At 35.7% G+C, this 23,185-nt stretch overlaps 1 protein-coding gene and 1 long non-coding RNA gene across 2 annotated transcripts in view; one reads left to right on the top strand and one right to left on the bottom strand.

Annotated features, from left to right (window-relative positions):
- The window catches only part of LOC115209243 (multifunctional procollagen lysine hydroxylase and glycosyltransferase LH3), an 86,617-nt gene that overhangs the window by 55,930 nt on the left and 7,502 nt on the right, over positions 1 to 23,185 (top strand). Inside the window, exons 10-17 of the mRNA XM_029777529.2 lie at positions 2,319 to 2,450; positions 4,686 to 4,807; positions 7,758 to 7,859; positions 8,050 to 8,175; positions 14,025 to 14,157; positions 14,906 to 15,019; positions 19,824 to 19,892; positions 21,212 to 21,316. Coding sequence (XP_029633389.1) covers positions 2,319 to 2,450; positions 4,686 to 4,807; positions 7,758 to 7,859; positions 8,050 to 8,175; positions 14,025 to 14,157; positions 14,906 to 15,019; positions 19,824 to 19,892; positions 21,212 to 21,316 — 903 coding nt within the window. The remainder of the gene's footprint in view (positions 1 to 2,318; positions 2,451 to 4,685; positions 4,808 to 7,757; positions 7,860 to 8,049; positions 8,176 to 14,024; positions 14,158 to 14,905; positions 15,020 to 19,823; positions 19,893 to 21,211; positions 21,317 to 23,185) is intronic.
- Positions 1,526 to 21,761, bottom strand: LOC118762660. Its single transcript, XR_004998427.1, has 3 exons — positions 21,731 to 21,761; positions 21,497 to 21,500; positions 1,526 to 1,650 (listed from the first exon to the last, which is right to left on the bottom strand). It is a non-coding gene; the product is annotated as an uncharacterized LOC118762660 (long non-coding RNA).

The following is a 23,185-nucleotide window of genomic DNA, read 5'->3' as shown; positions in this document are numbered from 1 at the left end:
TCGTACATTTGCAATGGCCACATTATCCTTGGGTACAGCCCAAATTGCAGTATCCAACATTTGAATTTTCCCGGCAGCGTTGTTCTGTCAATTGCCTTTAATCCTTGTTCTACTAACTCGTGTGTTTCTTTCCTTTGCTTCTTATCATTTAATAAATCTCTATACCATCTGCCGAGACTCTTTACTGGTTGTTCTTTCACCATTGGTATGTCTTCACTTCCTATCCTGAATTTCACTTCTTCTTGCCTTCCTTTCACGAGAGCCACGCTTCGAGATTTTTTGGCTTTGAATTTCATCCTTGCCCATCCTATCAGTTCGTCCAACCGCTCTAACGTTCCCTCTGCTGCTTCTCTACTTTCTGATAATATAGTTATGTCATCCATAAAAGCCCTTAATGTTGTCTTTGTAACAGTTTTCTCACAGTTTGTAGATCTGAGTAGCATTTCCATGACTAGCACGAATAAGATGACTGATATCGTGCATCTGGCTGCAATACCTATTTCAAGCCGTTGCCACTCCGTTGCCACTCCGTTGTGAACTTTCCTGCTGTGAATCTCATCCTCAGGTTGTCGTAGTAGAACATGAGCATTCGTTGAACATCTTCTAGAATCCAAAAGAAGTCCATCGCTGTTTTTATTATTGCGTGTGGAATAGATCCATAGGCATTGGCAAGATCTTGCCAGACAATATACAGGTTTTGCACTGGTGATGGCTTCCCAGATGGCAAATGCGTGTTCTATGCACCCAGGGATTCTGGGGATTCCTGCTTTTTGGATTGCTTCATTAACGTATCCGTTATGCTGTACAAATCTTATGTTTCGTCATAATTTTCCTGTCTGTATTTAGTAGTGAAATCGGTCTAAATTGGCCTAGTGCTTTTGCCTCTTTTTCTTTAGGTAGATAGATACCTTCCACTATACACCATCGCTCCGCTACATCTTTCTTCTTCCTAAGTAAAACTGCTGTCTTCCACACATACAGGTTTGTCCTTTCAGATGCCATTGCCACTTAAACAGCACCTGTGCTAGTGTTGTGTAAATGCATTCATGCAGGTGGAACATAAAAAGCACCCAGCTCACTCTGTTAAGTGGTTGACATTAGAAAGGGCATCCAGCTGTAGAAACTCTGCCCTATCAAGAGTGAAGCCTGGTGCAGCCATCTGGTTCGCCAGCCCTCAGTCAAAACCGTCCAACCCATGCTAGCATGGAAAGCAGACGTTAAACGATGATGATTATGATGATGCATTATCTTGTAGATTTGACATTTTGATTATGTGACTATCTTTTATTTTTTACCTGTTTTAGTCATTAAATTGTAACCATTCTAGGGCACTGCCTTGAAGAATTTTTAGTCAAATAAATCAACCCTGGGACTTTTTTTTAAGCTTGTTACTTATTCTATCTATCATTTTTGCTGAACCACTAAGTAATGGGGATGTAAACACACCAACACTGGTTGTTAAGCATTGAGTGTGGGACAAACACAGACACAAAGTTACACAGATAAAAGTATATTTGATGGCTTCCTTCCAGTTTCCATTTCATGAATCTACTCACAAGGCTTTGGTTGGCCCAAAGCTATAGTAGAAGACACTTTCCTAAGGTGCCATGCAGTGGGACTGAACTCAGATCCATGGAGTTGGGAAGTAAGCTGCTTACCCGTGCCTAATTATATTGTAGGGTAGGTGTGAGAAGCAGGATCTGGCCAGTTAAAATGTTAAAAGATAAACTTATACATACAAGGTCATTCATTCATCCATCATCTTAACATCACGGCTCATTCAAATTTAAGTCAGGTATAGATTAAATAAATCTTATCTTTTTTTTTTTTACCAGAGATAAATATTTCAGAAAAAAATTTCAAAAGTGTCTTATGATTGTTTCACAACCATTTTCCCATGCTTTGCATGGCTTGAGGTGGTTTATTTGTTGGTGGAACTGCTTTTAAAATTGGACATTGCTGACCACTCAAAGTAAACTGAAATATATTTGTAAGATTTGAAATTACAAAATTTAAGAAACCATCATCATTGTTTTAACGTCTACTTTTCTGTGTTTGCATGGATCAAGTGGAGCTTATTGGAGAAGATTTTTCTATGGCTGGATGCCTCTCCTGTTGCTAACTCTCACCTGTTTCCAAACAAGGTAATATTTTCCCAAAGCTAGATTATCTTCCCATGGAAGACTGGAAATAGGTGTTTGTTTAGAACCTTCATGTGATGTCAACATCACATGAGTTTTCCTTTAAAGAAGGTGAAATTTATGCCAGAAATATCATGGAATGACTGTCATTGCTATGATTTCTCTAAACTTTTTCAGATTTCTGATTATCCAAAAGTAATGATTGCAGTTTTTATACATCACAATATTCCATTTGTGAGAGAATTCTTTGATAAAGTTTACAAGCAGGATTATCCATCGAAACACATTGATTTGTACATCCACAACAAAGTGAGTTACACTTTTTACTTCTCAGTTTTTTCTTTTCTTTGCTTTTTATATTTCTAATATGTCAAGTTTTTACTTTTCAGTTTTGCATTTAAAAATAGATTTGATAAAACAATCTGTTGTTTAAAGTGTTTTATATTTTATATTGCCAATTTCAAAAAATAATAATGTCATTTATTTATAGATTTCTAATGTTCCATAGATTCATTGCATTTATGATGGTAAGAAGTGGCAAGGGAGTGTTTGTGTAGCTCATGCAGAACAAATACCACTAGGTATTTTTGCTTACAAACACTTGATCAGTTTTATCAGTGTTATTTAAATCTTTCACCAATGTGTATGCATAAAAGATGCATACCTACCTACATACATGTATATACTTTGGGCTTCTGCATAGTTTCCATATAACAAATTCCACTCAATCCAAGATTTTGGTTGAAGAGACTTGGCCAAAGTATCATATATTAGATTTGGAATCATGTGGTTGCAAAATCAAGCTTTCTAGCCAAACAACCATTCTAGCATCTGTACCATAGAGCCATGGTTGCATCCATGTCAAGAACTAATTACTGGACCTTTGTGCTCAACAATTTTAAATATCATCTCTATTGTTTAAACTTTAGCTTATGTTCTGAGTTTGAACTAGAATTGTTTAATAAGTCATTCTTTTCCCTTTTCTGCTTTTATTGACTGTAATTATATTTTTTACTTTACTTTGTTAGTTTAAAGGAATTGCATTACTGTAGTCTTAGGTTGATCAGTACCAGATGGAAACTGTGTTGAAGTCTATGTAGATATTCACTCATAAATGTGTGAGATGTGTGTTGTGTCTGTTTATGAGCAAAAACTTAACAAACTCAGCAATGGGAAAAATCCAAGTCGCCTCTTTGGTACGGAATTTTTCAACATGAAACGGATTCAGAGAGGTGAGTTGGATTTTTCATATTGGGTATTGTGAGACTTGCTGAAGAGAATTAAGGCATAGCCCAGAATTTGAAATCATGATCCAGGTATATCAATAACCTAATTCTACAGCTTAAAGCTGAGTTTGTTAAATTTTTGCTTGTTTGCCCAATTTCTGCTGGGCTGTTACGTTTTTCGGTATGATTAGTGGCTTATTTGAGGTTTTTAACTCTTATATCTAGCAAGCTGGTGCTTTGTCTACCCACTATTATAATTATATATATATATATATATATATATATATATATATATATATAAGTATGTATATATAAGTAGAATAGGGATTTGAAGAACTAAACAGAACTCATTGTAAGCTCTCCACCCAGCAAGCAGTTATTGAGAAAAACAGTGGTTAAGGCTAGAGTTTAACGTCACCATCTTTCTGAAAATCCAGGAATCACAAAAGTGGAGAGCACATATGAATTAACTAGATAAGACAAGTGAAAGAATAGATGTTTATTCCATCTGTTAATGGCTGTTTTGTAATCTGTATCTGGTTAAATTAGCGATATTACATCATCTGACACATATATATAAATATACATGTAAATATATAATCAACAGACAACACATCAGAATGAATCATGGCAAGTGACATCAAATTTCTGCAAGATTTTCTTTATATAGCTGCTAGATATAGATGCATTTGGCAGTATATAAATTGATCAGATAATGTATGTATGTATATGTATATATAAAATACATATTACATTGTTGAAAGCCCAACGCTCAAGCTTGTTTTATTATGTCAAAAACTTCTATTATTCTTTTCATTCCAAATCACGTTCATTGTTAAGGTTGTTGATACTATAAATTTCAAACACATTACAACAATGATAATATAATCCTTCTTCCCTCATGAAACTGTTTATCTTTCAAACTACGAAATAAACTTTTGTATATTATTTTCTTTGGTTTTCAAGTTGTGTTTATTGTATCTTCAAACTACTGCAAATATGAAAATTAACTCATGAACATGGAAGCTAAACAGCAATTGTGTGTGTGTAGCCATACACAACAGTCTCTTGATAGTTTAGTGAGGTTAAACTGAAACTGCAGTTGTCTCAATGTTTATGCGGGTTTATTAAGAACTTAGTAAATATATGTCCAGGATTCATTCCATATAAGTCTCTATGTGTGTGTGTGTGTACATACACACACACTCATACTTTATACTCTAGTGTAGTAAATATTTTCATACCAAACTTTTGGACTTAGTGTAGTCCCTGCTGTGATTGTTTGTCTTGTTTATCTCACTATAACTGATCTTTACAGATGGAATATCACCACGAGGAAGTGAAATCATTTATTAAAGATGCTGAAAACAGCTACAATTCTTTGCATTACATAGCTCCAGAAAACAATGTTGATGAAGCAACGAGCAGGAATTGGGCTGTGTAAGTCATTGTTTTTTGTCATTCCCGTAATTTAGCAGCCATACCAGTGAACAAAGGCAGCGTGTTGGCAGAATCATTAGCACACTGGGCAGAATGCTTAGCAGCATTTTGTCTGTCTTTATGTTGAGTTCAAATGCATACCTTGGTTCTCACTCTGTACCACTGTACAACATACCTTGACTGCAACGTTGTGCCATTACACACACCATATGTAAGTTTTCTTTGTATTTATTTGGAGGAGATTTGTATTTGTGTGTTTGGTGGGGGTGATTGTTATATGTAGGGACAAGGACTGTGTGGTTTGTAGTGGTTGCAAACAGCTCCTTGCATGTCCAGATAATCTTGCTGTGGTCTGTATGCAATCTAAGAGGATGCAGAAAGTATCGCTTTCTGTTCTTTGTAGTTTGATTTGTATGAAGAGATAGCACTCAGGTAAGACAAGTATACTCTTTCATGGATCTACTACATTATTCGTGCACTAATGTTGGACAAATGTGGGACCTGTGAGGATACTGTGTATGTCTGTGTGTCATTTTACTTATTTGCTGTGTCTTTACCTGTGCTGTGAATGTTGCCGAGGTGTTGCTATGTGATCTCCCAAATTTTTGCCATCTCTGTATGAGGTCTGATCAATAAGTATCCGGACTGTTGCCATAGTAGCAAAGCTAAAGCACACAAAATAAAGGCACTTGGCACTGATTGACCTTGAACTCTGCTGTGCAGGCACACAAAGTTTTAATGTCCAAGCTCTCTTCTGCTGTTTACAGCGTTACTATGGTAACAGTCTGGATACTTATTGATAAGACCACGTATGCAGTATGTTTATGTTGTTGAGTGTGACAAGAAATAATATTTCATACTCTTTATCTGGCAAGAGGGGAATGTTGGTGTTGATAAGTGCTACTTTACACTTGTTGTTGTTTGGGTAGAGGTTTTTAGTTGACAGGAGTAGTTGTGCAGCTATATCTGTGAAATGGTGGTGGAGCATGATGTCATCTCTATATGAAGTTGTGTATGTTTGATTGAGATGTGTATAAAAAATTATAATAATAATAATAATAAAAACATTGTGTACAGTGCTCAGGTGCACTACAACTCATCTAAAGTCTATGTTTAATCAGCTATTTATGTAGCTAAAAACAGAAAAAAGAAAATTGCTCTCTTTCTAAATCTCAGTGATCTCACTAATCTGTTGTTTAACTCCAGTTTTATTAGTTTTAAACAAAGACTAACTTTTCCAACTGGTGAAATTGAAATCAGCACTGCAAGTTAATGAGTGCCACTTGTCAAATTAATAGTGTTGCTTCTGCTTGGAGTAGAATTCGGTTTCTACCCTATTGTATTTGGTTACATATATCTTGGTAGTTTGTGAACATTTTAGTTTCTTTTGTGTAGGTTATTTGCAATTCTATTAAGGAGTCATGTAATTAGAGTTTGTATTTAATTATGGTTTCATCATCATTTAACATTTTCCATGCTGGCATGGATTAGACAGTTTGACTACACCAGGCTCCAAACGTCTGTTTTGGCTTAGTTTTTTTAGCCAGATGTCCTTCCTAATGCCAACCACTTTACAGAGTATACTGGGTGTCTTTTACATCTCACCAGCACAGGCCCCCTTTTATATGTCACAGGTTTGTTTCTATTGAAACTTAGTCTTTCATGAAATCCAGGAAAAGCCTTTATTTTTTAAGAGTAAGAAAATAAAGGGTTTCTGGTTTGTATTAACTTGTGTCTCTGACCCTTCCATACAAGCAGTAAAGATTTTAATAGGGTGGGAAATATTTTTATTTTACTCTCTCTTTGCTCTCCTGGTTAAACTTTTGCCTGGTTTATAAAGATACTGAAAGAGTCTTAACTTGGCATCTGTTGTAGACATGTTCTTCTGGTTTAATGTTTGCAACAGATAGAAAGACACTGATACAGTGTTAGTTTGGCATCTCTTGGAGACCTTTGACTTTTTTCTAAACCATTGTGTATCTAGCTGGTTTCTCCATGATCTTACTTATTCTTGAGGAACCCTTCAAGTAAATTCTATGTCTCAGGAAACTATTACATAAACATTGTTATACGTTATTATTTATCTTTTCCTTTTTCTTTCATTAAAAATAGATTTCATAAAAAGTCTTCTTGCTTCATAAAGACACCAGGATTTTCCTACCTCAGAAAATATGCTGTGAATATATAATAAAATCATAAATGTAGAATTAAATATGCAAATAACTTTAAAATGCATTTGCATATGATTAGCCTCTTTATTACTGTGGTCGTTAACTGTTGTGTTGAAATAGTCAGGTTATCATTGCTGCTGATGTAAATGTAAAATGTTTCTAAGATTATAATTTATATTTAGAGGCTGCTTTTGCAATATTCCTATCTGCACTACATTTTAATTAGTTTGGTCTTTGATTTCCATTCTTGGTTATGTACATTGAGCTTGACTCTATTCTTACTAAACCGTTGTGTCTAAACTCAAGGTACTTAATGTTTTATCTACTGGCACAAAAGTTCCTAGTTTGAACTCAATTTAGTATCATGTTGGTTGGAGATTAAACTAATTGAGAAGCAGTGGAGATATAGATATTGTAAATACACATTTTAAAGATGATGAAGTTTGAGAAATTAAATCTTAGCAGTAACAACAACTCGTCTCAGATATTTAGACATTCAACCCTGTAGCATTCAGATTATTTTGTCAAATGTAATGTTTATTATTCAAATTATTTTCAACTATTCACTTATAATCTTGTAACTTTGAGATTTTGATGATGTGATTGTTTATTTTTTGAATGACATTGTAGAGCAGGTGTGAAAGGCTAAAGTGGTCATTTTGGACATGAAACAGGTAGACTATTTTGGCCAGATATGGCTGGTTTAAACACTAAGGAGTTAATGGGCACATTTCCATATGATCCATTAGTTGATAATCTCTACCTGAATTCTATTTCAGTGAGTCCTGTATACAGAAGTCATGTCGTTATCTTCTCTCAATTGATGCTACAGCTCATCTTGACAACCCAAAAGCATTACGACTGCTCATTGAACAGAACAGGTATGTTTAAGATCATATCAGAATATTCTTGTCATTTACATCAAACATTAATTTCAACTCTGAAATTTAATTTACAAGAATTCAATTAAACTAAATATTTAGAAAGGTTATTTTTTGGTTTTAGTTTACTTTTTTCTATTTATTTATTCATTTATTTTTTGTTCTAACTTCCAAAACTTTTTCATTACAGAAGTGTTTTAGCTCCTATGGTAGCTCGCCCTGGTAAGTTCTGGAGTAACTTCTGGGGAGCAATTAGTAATGATGGTTATTATGCTCGTTCAGAAGATTATCTGGACATTGTGGACAGTACAAGACGGTGAGTGTTCAACCTATCAATCTGCTTTAGAACCAAATGTATTGTTGCTTTGATGAATTTAGTTTTTGTATTTTTGTGTGTAGTGGCATTTGAAAATGTCTATTTCCTTTGTTAGTCTTCATATAAGCATTGTATCTTCTACATCCTATCACTCCTCCACACTAACTGGAACAATCCCCTACATTCAATTAATTCTCTACATTCTAACAATCCTCTATACTTCTATACATCTTCTTCATTCTGTTAATCATTTACATTTTATCACTCCTCTATTCTTTGTCAGTTATCTACATTCTTTTAATCTTCTGTGTTCTATCAATCTTCTCCAGTCCGTTACTCCTTTATGCTCTATCAATCACACACAATGTATCAGTTCTCTGCTTTGCATCAATCATGTACAGTCTATCATACCTCTACATTCTGTCAAACCTCTGCGTTATATCAATCATCTGCGTTATATCAATCATCTGTATTATATCAATCTTCTACATTATATCAGACTTCTTTGTAGACATTCTATCAGTCCTCCACACTTTACCAATACTCTACATTCTCATCGATCATCTACACCAGATCTACTCATCTTTTATACTGCATCATTCTTCTGCATTCTATCAACCCTCTACATTATATCAATCCTTTATATTGAATTTATAACCATCTTAGTCATCCCAATTTAAAAGATCTCATTAACACAACTCTGTCACTGATATAGTTACTGGACAGACTGAGTAATTTCTGTTCCATCATATTGTCATGTTGTAAAATGGTCTTTTGCCACTGTTGTATCTGTCTTTTGACGATGGTTGTTGCTCTGACAGATATTGTTATATTCCAAAGTCAACGTTGTCTATAGAATGGTTCTGTCTGACACTGTACAGTCCCCAGTCATACAGTGTTATCATCCTCAAGTCCACTCAGTATCACAGTATAATTACTATATCAGCACAGACATGACTATCGACACAGTCTACACATATCTTTGACCTTCTTTGACCTTCTCCCTGTCAACCAGTTACTGGTCTATTTATAATGGCTGGCTACTACAACTTTTTACTGAGAGGAATGTACAGTTTCTCTATACATGTCAGCAGTAAGTTAGTTGCTAAAAGACAGACCTGGAATACAAACTAAACTCAATACTGGCTAGTCTAAAACATGGTATAGCTGCAGAATTTTAATGACATCATGTGCTTCCCAACTACATAATTCTAGATTCAGTCCCACTGCATAACACCTTTAGGCAAGGGTCTTCTACTATAGCCCCAAACCAACTAAAGCCTTGTGAGTGGATTTGGAAGATAGAAATTGAAAGAACTATATATATATATATATATGTGTGTGTGTGTGTAATAATATATTTATAAAAGAGAGTTTGTATGTGTGTATGTTCCTTATGCATTCCAAAACTGAGTTGCCGTTTTTGACGTATGGGGTATGAAAAGATTCAGTAAGCTTTTGGCTACCAACTAAACTATATTTTCATTCACTTATTTACATTACAAAAATTTAAGATTATCATTTTTCTTTCAGTCACCTATCGTAAACGACATCTTTTATCACCACCAACACCACAACAATGATGACGTCACATTTTCTATATGTGTTCGCATGTTCGTTAGGTACATTAGGCTGATGACTGACAAATATGTGTGTGACAGTGTTACTGTCTGTCAGTATACATACATTTTTGTGGTGACTGGCACACCACACATCTAAAGACACAGACAGACACACACAGGGACAGAGAGAGACACGAGGTGTGCGTTAATGTCTGTGTGTGTGTGTATGTCTCTCTCTCTTACTTTATGTACGTAACTTCCCTGTCCCCAAACTTCCTCACCGATATTGAAAGTTTACTTGCGGCCCCTGGATTTCAAACAAACAAAGTTCACTTTCAAGAACTGCCAACTTGAAGGTTTGGCTTATTTAGCACCACTCCCAATACTCGCAAATACATCTGGAAAAAAAAACTATTCTGCTTATTATAACAAATTTGGAAACTTGGCAAAGTAGAAAGCCTCAGCGGCTCTTTCAATATAATTACAGAAATGTTATCCCACTCCTTCTAACCAGTTTCAAGATAATCTTTTTTTAACAGTCCTTATATTCTTCATCACTGTGAGAGCATCGCACAACCTTTTTACTGCATTACTCAGTATTCTACAGCCTATAATGTTACACAGTTCAAAAACAGCATCTTCCTTTTTATACACTTGGTTCTGCATTCATTTCAAAACTGTAAAATAAGTTATTTTTGTATGAAAAATTGAATTATGCCTTCTGAATTTTCTTGGACTCTCACTTTCTTCACCGTGGCATTCATTCACCTGTGAATTTTATAACATTTAGTACATGTTCCAAATAAATGTTGACTTCATGTACTTTCTTATATTGGTGATGCATACTAACTTTTGCTAAACTGGTGACTTTCCATTTTTTTATAGCATAACTATGCTACAGAAAGTATGTTTTGCACCTATATTGACTACATTCCGTTTTGCTGTTTTCAATATTATCAATTCTATGAGTCTGTGTGTGTGTGTTTCTGTGTTCATTACGTCTATAGCAAACTATAGTAAAGAACTTTTTACGCTGTTTTAGTGAGCCCACATCTAATGAAGTAGCCATCCTTATGGTTGGTGATCCCCATGAAACATGATATTCTCACTCGTGTTCAAGATAGCAACCTTAGATGTGTTCCACAGACTCATCCCTCTTATGATGCTCTCCAGTATAATCTTATTCTGTGGAATGGACAAGATGGGTATTATTTCAATATTCCTCGGATTGAACCTGCAACAGAATAGCCAATTACAAACAAAAGGGTGTCGTCAAATGATTTCTATTTTTACCAAGACCAGAAAAATCATATCCTTTCTGCCATAGGCACAAGGCCTGAAATTTTGCAGGAGGGGAGCAGTCGATTACCTTGACCCCAGTGTCTCACTGGTACTTAATTTGTCAACCCCAAAAGGATGAAAGGCAAAGTTGACCCTGGCAGCATTTGAACTCAGAATGTAAAGACAGGCGAAATACAGCTGAAGCATTTTGCCCAGCAAAACGATTCTGCCAGCTTACCACCTTTCAAAACAATCAAATCAATTCCACATGTCAAATAAACTTTATTTTCATTTACATATTTTCTACATTATCTCAACAACCAGCTATAGTTATTTCAAAGACACTTCTCTACAATGATCAGGTTTAATTACAGAATGAAAATAGTTTCATACTTTCAATTTCAACCAAAATTACAAAGTATTGCATTACGAGAGTGACGATGTGAAGGTAATGTTTCTCTGAATTAATGAAGGTAATGTTTCTCTGAATTAATCACACGTGTATTATAATAAAGAAAGCTGCTTATTATCTATCTACCAAATGAACTATGTTTTTGACTCAACAATTCTTTTTTACAACTAAAATAACCTCGCCAACTAGGTTGGGTCGCACAATTTTGAGTTCATTTCCAGACAGTATTTTGATTTGCTTCTAATGTATCATTTTCGTCCAATGTTTTACACATGCATAGAATTCTATTCAGACAAACATTTATAAAAATGTACGCATAAATATTGTATTAAAATAAGCCACAAACAAAAAAATTTGCATTAAAATACATCAGTTTTTTTAAAAAAAGATGTATGCATGTGTATTTATAGGTAAAGGTCAAGAATATGCACTCCTGGTGTTTACAGTTAGGGTTACGCCAAAAACAGGTGGTGTGTGTATTCTTTACCTCTGCCTATTTATGTATGTGTATATGAAAGATAATGTGTGAGTGTGTGAGAGAGAGAGATAGAGTGAGTGAGTGCCACTTGCACATACATGCAAAAAAATTTCATACATAACAACACACACCTTCACTCACTCACTCTCTCTCTCTCTCTCACACACACACACGCGTCCATTACACATACATCTTACACTTTATCCTCTCACTTCAAAGCAAATGTCACCTTTCCACTTTATCCTCTCTTTCAATTTTTGCTCTCTTCAAAGCATACAGAAATTAAACCAATTTTATGGAAATTAACAAACAATCATATGATCCCATATATGTTGAGTTGACAACTTTGCTTCTTCAAATGAAAGAATGCCATAAAACAGCTTCCTTTGACACACACACACACACACACACACACACACACTCTAGGTAAAACTTCTGTGCAAATTATGTTAATTCTTGCAGTGTGCACGTGCAAATTTGTAGCTCCAACCCAATTGAAATGATCTTTTTTCTATTGTGTAATTTATGTTTGTGATGAGTGTATTTAAAAATCTGATCTTCAATATAAATTTAAAAGGAAGTTTTCCCAGAAATTCTGTCCTTTACCTCTTCTTTCTATCATGTCTGAGGTGACCTCCCCCCCCCACCTATTTTTTCCTAAATTTCTCCCGATACCTATGTTTGCAATACAGGAGATTAGGATTTCACCCATAAAACACGTTCTCAATATTTTCATTTTCTCCCTCTCCACACCAAATTTATTTTTTACTTTTTTCAAATTTTTATTCTTGGTAATCCATGGAGAAAAAACAGAGAGTACGAATCTTTAAGAATTTTACCCATCACCTCACCACTTTCAAAAAGCTACACACTCCCAACTTTTAGCTTTTTGGAAAACAGGGAGATTTCTTCAAAAATAATGTCTTTTACCTGTTGTTTCTAACGTGTTGGGGTTTCTGGTGGTGGTCTGGTATTTTCAGTAGAATTCTATGCATGCGGGAAACATCAAACAAAAGTGAAAAATTGGAAGATTTTAGCTTTTTGAAAGCTGGGAGGTGATGGGTGGGTGAGGTAGGGGAAGGGGCATTGAGTGTTTCTTTAAGAAAAATTAAACTATAAAATATATATATATATATATATATATATATATATAAAGCACCATTTGAGCATGGTCGATGCCAGTACTGCCTGACTGGCTCCCATGCCAGTGGCATGTAAAAAGCACCCACTACACTCTTGGAATGGTTGGCGTTGGGAAGGGCATCAAGCTGTAGAAACTTTGCCAGATTGGATTGAAACCTGGTGCAGCCTTCTGACTTGCCAGCCCTCAGTCAAACTGTCCAACCCATGCCAGCATGGAAAGCAGACGGTAAATGACGCCGATTTATATATATATATATATATATATATATATATATATATATATATATATTCCCAGATTCGTAATCTCTTTATTTTTCTATGTAGATAACAACAACAAAAAAAAATGTACAAGTTACAAATTAAGACATTGCTATGGGGACGGGAGGGAAATTAAAATTTTGAAAATGGGATTTCTAGACAAAATCATATTAACCCCCTTGTATACAATGAAACAATACGTAGTTTTTGATCCTTCTTAAGAACAGAAAGCAAACCCATGCAAATTGTACCCTTGCCCTTCACTATTGAACAAAAAATAACTTCTATTATTCCATTAACTATATATCTATTATACCGATTCTGCCCATAAGAAAGGAGCAAATAATTCAATGTGCTTGTAGGCCATAACACCCAGGCAACGCCGGATGCATTGCTAGTGTGTGTGTGTGTATATTTAAGTATAAATATGTCTGTGTGTCTTTGGGTTTGTTCCACCGTTACTTAGTGGTTTGTCAAAAGAGACTGATAAAATAAGTATCAGGCTTAAAAGGAGAAAAAAACAGGACTCATCCAACTAAAACCCTTCAGCATGGCCACAGTCCAATCACTGAAGCAAATAAAATATGAAAGAAGGTTAGAGTGCTGGAAAAAGGCAACTTTAGTCAAATCAATTTTTCAATTAACACAAAAATTTGTTCCTTGAAAACCTTGTAAATAATTACAGATATCATGGAATCTCTTGAATTTGTTTCAGTGGGCTTTGGGTTGTTCCATACTTATCAGAAGTTTATTTGATTCATCACCATCTGCTGCCTGATTTGAAAACTGCTTACATCAATGGTAAATTAGACCCAGACATGGCATTTTCCAAAACTCTTCGAGATCAGGTAAGGTTGCAGTTTGTTATCAAAATTCTTCCAAATTTATATAGTGTACTGATGATGTTTTAGCCTTTGAAAATGTTGTTGCATTCTCAGCATTAGAATGATAATTTCTTGTCACTATCAATAATAATAATAAGGTATTAAGACAATATGACTCTCTCCAGACACAACATAATTTGTTTCAACACACGAGTTCACTTAAAGAATCTTGCAAACCAGATACAGAAACGAAGTGCGCACACGCGCACACACACACACATATGCACACACACACACACTTACATACATATATATACATGAGTGGGTGCTGAAAAGGATCAGTTAATTATGATTTATTCAACATATTCCCCTCTCAGATTCACCACTTATTGCAGTGCAGTCCTCCAGTTTTTCTAAGCCCTCTAAAAGAACCTCCAACCAGGCCTTTTGTGATACCCTTAATGCCAGGAACTTTTCAGCACCCGCTCCTGTGTGTGAATTTGTACATTCTGCATTTATCCAAGAAATTGCAGAGCTACTGGGCATGATGTTCATTGACATTTCCATGTCAACAACTTATTTGGTAGTTCTGCTCTTTCAAAATGAAAATTCCCTCACTTGAAAAGTAAGGTAAAAACGGAAAGGTAAAGGTTTGCAATGGAAAATGCATCTGGTTGTAAAAAAGGAAAATCACAATATATATGCATGATGGATGTAAACTGTATAAAGAAACAAATGTTTTCATAAATCTTGTTTCTCATTTCTTTTTCAGGGCAGACTGATGTATGTGACAAATATGAAATATTTTGGCCACTTAATTAATTATGATAATTTTGATACCAGTAAAAAATACAGTGAACTCTGGCAGATATTTGATAATCCAGTTGTAAGTTTTATTTTATTTTTATATGATGTTCAATGTTTCCTAAATATCCTTTAACAATATCTGACTGTCAGATATTGGACAATACAACTTAAATCTTATATAAATGCAGTTTATTCTATTTTCTAACAACCAGCCATTTTAGCACCATAAAATGACATACTCAGAAAAATGTAAACCATATTCTCAGTGTGTATGCTAATATACAGGATGTCCCAGAATTAACTATCTCAATGAAGTCAGGTAATTTTTTTAAAAAATGACAATTTTGTTTCTTTCTTAATTATGACATCAAAACAAATAGGTTTATAAATTTTACATCGAAACTTTATTGAAAATTTTCAACATGTGTTTTGTTTGTGTCCTTGCAAATTTCAAATCTATCATTAATGCTACGAAGCACATCTTGAAGCATTTCAAGGTTATCTCCTGCACTGCTAGCAGAATGGGTTCTTCAAGTTCATCTTAACTATTATTCCATCTTTGGGATGGAGGTAGAAAAAATGATTGCCGCAAAATTGGAAAAGAGCTGTTGTGGACAGATAAGCAGGATCCAACAGGAATGAAAATAGAATTATTAAAAAAAAAAATGTAATTATAAACAAAATTAAGAATTTATCCTCTTTTAACACAGGAGTAGCTGTGTGGTAAGCTGTGTGGTAAGGTGTGTGAATGGGTCTATGTGACTGTATGTGTGTGTGCACATGTGTATGGGTGCATGTGTGTGTCACTCTGTCTCTATGTATATGTGTGTGTGTCTATATGAGTGTGTGTATAGTCCACAGATTAGATCCAGAGATTCTCAATATAGAAGTAGGGCACAAAAGATTCAAACTTCGATTCGGTCTTTACAGGAGATTGGTTCTGAGAGGTAAAGAATGGCTGTAAGAAGGATCAAGGTGAGCAGAGGTAGAGGCAATTGTGCAGATAACATGGTTCCAGGTTCAGTCCCACTGCATGGCACCTTAGGCAAGTGTCTTCTACTATAGCCTCAGGCTGACTAAAGCCTTGTGAGTGGATTTGGTAGATGGAAGCTGAAAGAAGCCCATTGTATATATGTATACATACATACATATATATGTACGTGTGTGTATATGTTTGTCCCCCCCCCACATCGCTTGACAACCGATGCTGGTGTGTTTACGTTCCCGTAACTTAGCGGTTCGGCAAAAGAGACCAATAAAATAAGTACTAGGCTTACAAAGAATAAGTCCCGGAGTTGATTTGCTCGACTAAAGGCGATGCTCCAGCATGGCCACAGTCAAATGACTGAAACAAGTAAAAGAGTAAAAGAGAGAGCAGAGTATATCAAACATGATAAACATATATAAAAGTGAGTTTTTTTTATATTGTCCAATTTCACTGAAACAGTTAATTCTTGGACACCTAAAACCACATAGAAGTTTGCTTGACCCCTTGACAACCATTTGGTTATGGGTCTTACTGTACAACATTTTGACCAAGGACAACCAAAGTCCTCTAAGTGATATTCGGTTGGTGGAAACAGAAAGTAAGGCTGTTATCTGTGTGTGTGTGTGTGCATCTTTTACTTGTTTCAGTCATTAGACTGTGGCCATGCTGGGGCACTGCCTTGAAGAACTTTTAGTTGAACCCCAGTACTTATTTTGATTTTAAGCCTGGTACCTAGTCTATTGGTCTCTTTCACCAAACTACTAGGTTATGGGTATGTAAACACACCAACACTGGTTGTCAAGCAGTGGTGGGGACAAACACACATGTACATACATACATACATACACACACACGCGCGAGTGGCAGACTTCTTTCTATTTCTGTCTGCCAAATCCACGCACAAGGCTTTAGGTCAGCCAGGGGCCATAATAGAAGACACTTGTTGAAGGTGCCATGCAGTGGGAGTGAACCTGGGATCATGTAGTAAACCTATTATGAGACAAGCACATCTATAATACATTAAAAATGAAGTTCAATCTTGCTTACTTGCAATGTTACACAGTTAAACTGGCGCATAATAGGAAAATACTTTGAAAGTAAAATGCCCCTGAAATGTGAATATGAACAGAATGAAACAAGTTTTGCATAAATCGGACCAGTGGTTATTGAGATATTTGGGGGTTTGGGGTATAAATACCCAAAATGGTACATAATGGGATAACACTCTGAAAATCAACTTAACCCTGAAAGGGAAGAAACTCTAATCTATTAGACACATTATGATGGGCAAAATATTTTTAAGTGAAAATGACTTTAAAAATATGGTAAATATTTTGTAAAAGACCTGTTCGTAACCTTGGTGTGAAATAGTTTTTTTTTCCATAGGTTTCTTTTGAGTGCATTCAATGTATCTCACCTCCAAAGATTTGGCTACTATTTCTAGCACACCCTGCTACCACGTAACAGTTATATGTGATAAAGGACTCAAAATACCTGTTACATGGTAGTAGGGCATGCAAGAAATAGCACCAAATCTTTCCTTCTCTGGGGAAAGGAGCCATTTACATGTAATTTCGATGTCACATTCATTGAAAGCATGCGAAATAACATGGAAAACAAAAAAAAAACTCCATAAAACAAAACTCCATTGCTGGGAATCTCAGATTCTCCCGTTGACCCAACGGGTCATGGGTAGTCTAATTTTATATTTATATATATATATATATATATATATAATAAATTAGAAAAAAACACCTTTCATCAATTCAATATTGAAAAATTAAATTATACCATCTAGAAAATTACATTTTATAGAAAGATTAAATATAAGATAAAACATATAACGATGATTAAGTAATGTGCAAAATAATAAATAAAACGTATATATATATATATATATATATATATATATATATATATATACACACAACTTTATTATCTCCCCTTCTTCCAAGCTCTCCTGTGTGACCCCTCTGTCCGGCATTCGCCATGATAGATTGTTAGCCACTACACATTCTTTATTTTCTTTCCTTGTTTCTTTCTGTGTTCCTTTCTGTGGAAGAGCGTAGGCTCAAAACGTTAAAGACTTTTTCACTTCCCGAGCGTTAAACTAATACATCTGTTTGTTGTCTACACCACCTGTCTTCGTCTTTTGGTTTTTTTTGTGAATTCTCCCCATATATATATATATATATATATATATATAAATAAATAAATAAGGCAGCTGCAGGAAAAGTATTTAGCCAGAAGGAGAAAGAGAAAGTGGTATCTGGGACAGGAGAGTGTGAAGATGGTCAGTAAGTGTGTGGTAGCATATTTATGTATGGTTTGGTGTGTGCGTGTGGCAGTAACTGTGTGTGTGTGTGTGTGTGGTAGCATGTGTGCGTGTGATATTAACTGTGTGTTTGTGTGAGTGTGTGTTAATGTTATTCCGAGAGGTTATAGTGAAAGGTGTGTGAATGGCTCTATGTGACTGTATGTGTGTGTGCACATGTGTATGGGTGCATGTGTGTGTCACTCTGTCTCTATGTATATGTGTGTGTGTCTATATGAGTGTGTGTATAGTCCACAGATTAGATCCAGAGATTCTCAATATAGAAGTAGGGCACAAAAGATTCAAACTTCGATTCGGTCTTTACAGGAGATTGGTTCTGAGAGGTAAAGAATGGCTGTAAGAAGGATCAAGGTGAGCAGAGGTAGAGGCAATTGTGCAGATAAACAAATTAGATACATCATATATATTTAGTATATTAGATTGGATATGAAATACTATATACATATATATGTATACACGCAAAACAAGAGAAAGCAAAAGGTGGAGACTTTCAGACAATGAATTTTTTAGTATAAATATCTCGATATTTATATTAATAGGACCAATTTACACAGAGTATAAATGACAGAAAATTAAAGACATGGCTGTGTGGTAAGAAGTTTGCTTCCCAACCACATGGTTCTGGGTTCAGTTCTACAGCATGACACCTTGGGTATATGTTCTACTATAACCCTGGGCTGACCAAAGCCTTGTGAGTGGATTTGGTAGGTGGAAACTGAAAGAAGCCTCTTGTATGTGTGTGTGTGTTGATGTCATGTGATAGCTGTAAATGATTGTCACTTCTAATATTCTGAAAGCAAATGTCTGGGGAGGTGAGGGTTAGCAACATGAAGAGCATCCAGCTGTAGAAAATCTGTCTCACTAAACTCTGTCCGACCCATACAAGCATGAAAAATGATGATGAGGATAATGAGGATGATGCTTATGATCATCTTCATCATTTTACATCCATTCCCTGTTGGCATGGGTTTAATGAGTCATTGCTGTTCTAGATAGTTTGGAGGACCACATCTTTCATCTCTCCTTCTTCCCAGAGAATGCAGGAGATGTGGGTGATGAAGATGGAGAGAGGTTCCATAAACATATAGCATTAATGGAAAACAGGTGTAAGGGAAGCTGGAGCTTAGCTCTTCTGGCTGACTTCTGCTGGAATCTGAAGTGTGACACCTGAGATGTCTTATAAATGAAGAAGTAAATACCAAAGTGTAGGTTAATATATTATATAATGGTAACAAACATGCCGATTCATTAGGTATTTATGAATTAATTACAATTGACATAATTAATCTGACTTTGGGAGCTAAATAAATTTATGGTATTGTGGTAATTGGTATAAATTGCATAGTTATTAAGTTGGTAATTTACAAGAAAATGTGACGATGGGAAATTTTTGTTATAAGATTTGAATTTAGCACAATCAACTTCGTAATAAAATGTAGACGAGGACAGCTTTTTCCCTGACCCTGAAACTTGTTGTACAGTGTAATTAATGTTATAAACTTTTATTATTTTAACTTGAACAACTATTTTTGTCTGAGATACTATTTTCTGTTTCTTTAGGACTGGGAAGACAGATATATCCATGAAAATTACACAGATGTCTTTCAAGATGATGCAGTTGCTGAACAGGTATTGTTTGTTATTTAATTCCTAATCCTTCTAACATTTATTTCACCATACTGGATTCATTTTATCTTCAAATTCAATACCAATGTATTACTATCATGCAGCATTTGGTATTCTCTTTCTATGACATCATTAATTATTCAATTGTAGGAATATATACAACCATACGTAAGGAGTTGGTGACAAATGTCTCCTTTTTAACGCTGCACGGTCGTTCTTAACAAAATAAGAAACCATATACGTAATATAACATACAGTGCCAAAAGGAATGAATGAGGACAACAAACCGTTCTACTGTTTGAGAGAGAAGAAGACTTTATTCACAATGTGTACAAAGAGAAAGTGTTGTGAGTGTTAGCGAAGTGTTGTGTGCATAGTATTTGTGTCTGTGTGTTCGTGTGTGCGACAGAAGGTACAAATAATAGTGTATGCACATAAAACAGTAATACAGAGCATAAGATAAGTTCTCAGCATATTGAGTAAAGATAGAGTTAGTTTACCAGTTCATGAGGTACACAATAGCAAGAATTCTATAACAAGATGTTGTGGGTCACGTGGCAGAGCCGGTTACTACACGTGTAGAAGTTGGGGCTATCATGCCGTGCTGAGTCTCTTGATATAGTAAGTTCTTTCAGATAGACTGACTGTTTCTTCTCAGTGAAAGATTCACACAAACAGCGTGGAGTTAAACCTGGTTGGTGTTGATGTGTACATGTTGAAGTCAACAGAGATGGAGACGACATAGAGTTGAAAGATGGTGATGACAGTGGCGGAGTTGTAGAACGTCCTGTCGGTCACAGGTGTACATTAGCATCATAGTGGCTGAAGCAGGAGCATGGTTGGTGGGCTGGTCGTCTGTCACTGGAACTGGAACATGGCTGAGTAGCTCTGTGGTCAGTGACTAGACCCTAAAAGGTCTGAAGCCGAAAGACGTAGAATAGTGAAGGCAGACTTATTTAAAGGGTTAAAATGGCTCAAAGAAGGGCATCTGAAACACAGTGTGACGAGACCTTATCTAAAGGCCGTGATTGGTTTGCTTACACACTAGCGCGAAATAAGTAGAGAGACAGACCGCGCCAAATGCCAACCAATCAGATCAGTGTACACAACAGGGTCAAACTAGCCAAAGATGGTTGTAACCTCAAATTAGATCATTCTTGTTGTGTCTCTCAAAGAGTGAGGATATCAGTATCGCTACAAATTCAATAATATCTTCTCTCTATTATGCTATCAATTTTACATCCCCTCTCTATCCTACTATTTACTTTATATTATCTCTATCTTGCATTTAACTTAGTATGCTTTCTGTATGTCTATTTCAGCCTTGTCCTGATGTATTTTGGTTCCCTATTGTTAGTGAGGAATTTTGCAAAGAATTCATTGATGTGAATGAAAATTATGGCAAGTGGTCCAGTGGTCAAAATGATGTAAGTCTTTCAGTTTATGCTTATTACTAATCTCCATCCTATCACAATTTTAATATATTTCATAAATGATGTCTCTAGAATCATAAGCATTATTCAGTCTGTTCAATTTGTCTTCCAACCATGACTGTTGAGTATTTTTTTTTTACTTAATGTATCTAGGACTACATCATCCAATCTAACCTTCCTTTTTTTCAGACATAAGGTTAATTTGAAAGAGATTTGACCATTATTTCTTAAAGGAACAAGCAACCATGTAAAGACTCCACATTGGTTCACAAACGTCCTAAATGTTTGAATTTGCAGTAAGACTTATTGCAGAAATTGCAGTCAATCATAACTATAGTAGAAGACCCTTGCCCAAGATGCCACACAGTGGGTCTGAACCCAAAGCCATGTGGTTGGTAAGCAAGTTACTTACCACACAGCCACTCCTGTGCCTACTATAGACAAATAATTTGTGCAGGTTATTCTGCTAAGAAACAGTGGAACCTTCATTTGTTATCTGTGACAGGAGAGTCCACAATATGTCACTTAAAATACAGCTATTTTAGAAATGTCAATGTGTAAGTGAGTAATTTATGGAATAACTACTTAGAGATCCAGTTTTCTATTGTACTCTGAGCATGTGATTGTATCTGAAGCCAAGAGACTCAACAGCTGAATCCACCGAGTTCTAAGTGGATCTGTTGGTTGGTGTTGTTTACTGTTGTATTAACTGCTGTATTCAATTCTTGTAGCAAGAAAAGCTGTCTTTATGATAATAGGTGCAGGCTTGGCTGTAAGGCTAGGAAGCACACTTGTAGTCACATTGGTTTGAGTTCAGTCCCTACACTAGGCACCTTTGGCAAATGTTGTCCACTGTAACCTTAGGTTGACTGATGCCTTGTGAGTAGAGGGAAACTGTATGGAAGCTTGTGATACACACACACACACACACACACAAAGGGTGCTGAAAAATTCCTGGCTTTGGGTAAATGAAAATACAGGAGGATTAGTTATTTAAGATTTTATTTAACATATTCCCGTCTCAGGTTCACACACTTATTGCAGCAGTCCTTCAGCTTTTCTAAGCCCTGTAAAAGAACTCAGAAGATTGGGCTTTCAACCAGGCCTTTCATGATACCCTTAAAACCAGGAATTTTTCATCACCCCCTCATATGTATGTTTGTAGCCCATGTTTACAGTTGTTTGCTTGTCCTGTAACTTAGTGGCTCAACAATAGGATCAATAAAATTCTAGGTTTAAAAATAAGTACTTAAAGAATTCCACAGTGCTGAAATATGCAGATGACATCAAGCTGTACCTCGAAATAAAGAGGTCAGGTCCTGTACTCTATAGATCTTTATTGCAATCAGACCTGGACACAATGCAGCAGTGGATCATGGACTGGCAACTCAAGCTGGCTGTGGACAAATGTACCACCATGCATTTTGGGAGGAGAAACCCAGCGTCCACCTACTCCCTCCACAACACTAATCTCAAAAAGTCTTCGTGTGAACGTGACCTGGGCATTATTATCGATAGCAATTTGCGTTGGACAAAACACATTGCTAAAATTACCAAGAAGGCTGAGGGTGTCTTGGCATCACTCACCAAGTCCTTTATGAGCTGCTCTCCGGCTATCTATCTGTGGCTTTATATAGCTATGGTAAGACCTCACCTGGAATTTGCATCACCGGTCTGGAACCCCTATCTTGCCCAAGATATTAATCATCTGGAAATCGTTCAGCGACATGCAACAAAGAGAATACCCTCCATCAGGCATTTGCCATATTCTGAACGCATTACTTCCCTGGGCATGAATACATTGAAACTCTGATGTCTGGCAGCTGACTTGGCAGACACTCATAAAATTATTAACCATCTTAC

The sequence above is a fragment of the Octopus sinensis genome, linkage group LG3, assembly GCF_006345805.1.
Source record: "Octopus sinensis linkage group LG3, ASM634580v1, whole genome shotgun sequence".
Lineage (NCBI taxonomy): Eukaryota > Metazoa > Mollusca > Cephalopoda > Octopoda > Octopodidae > Octopus > Octopus sinensis.
The sequence above is the reverse complement of the archived record's forward strand: the minus strand, read 5'-3'. Positions and strand labels throughout refer to the sequence as shown.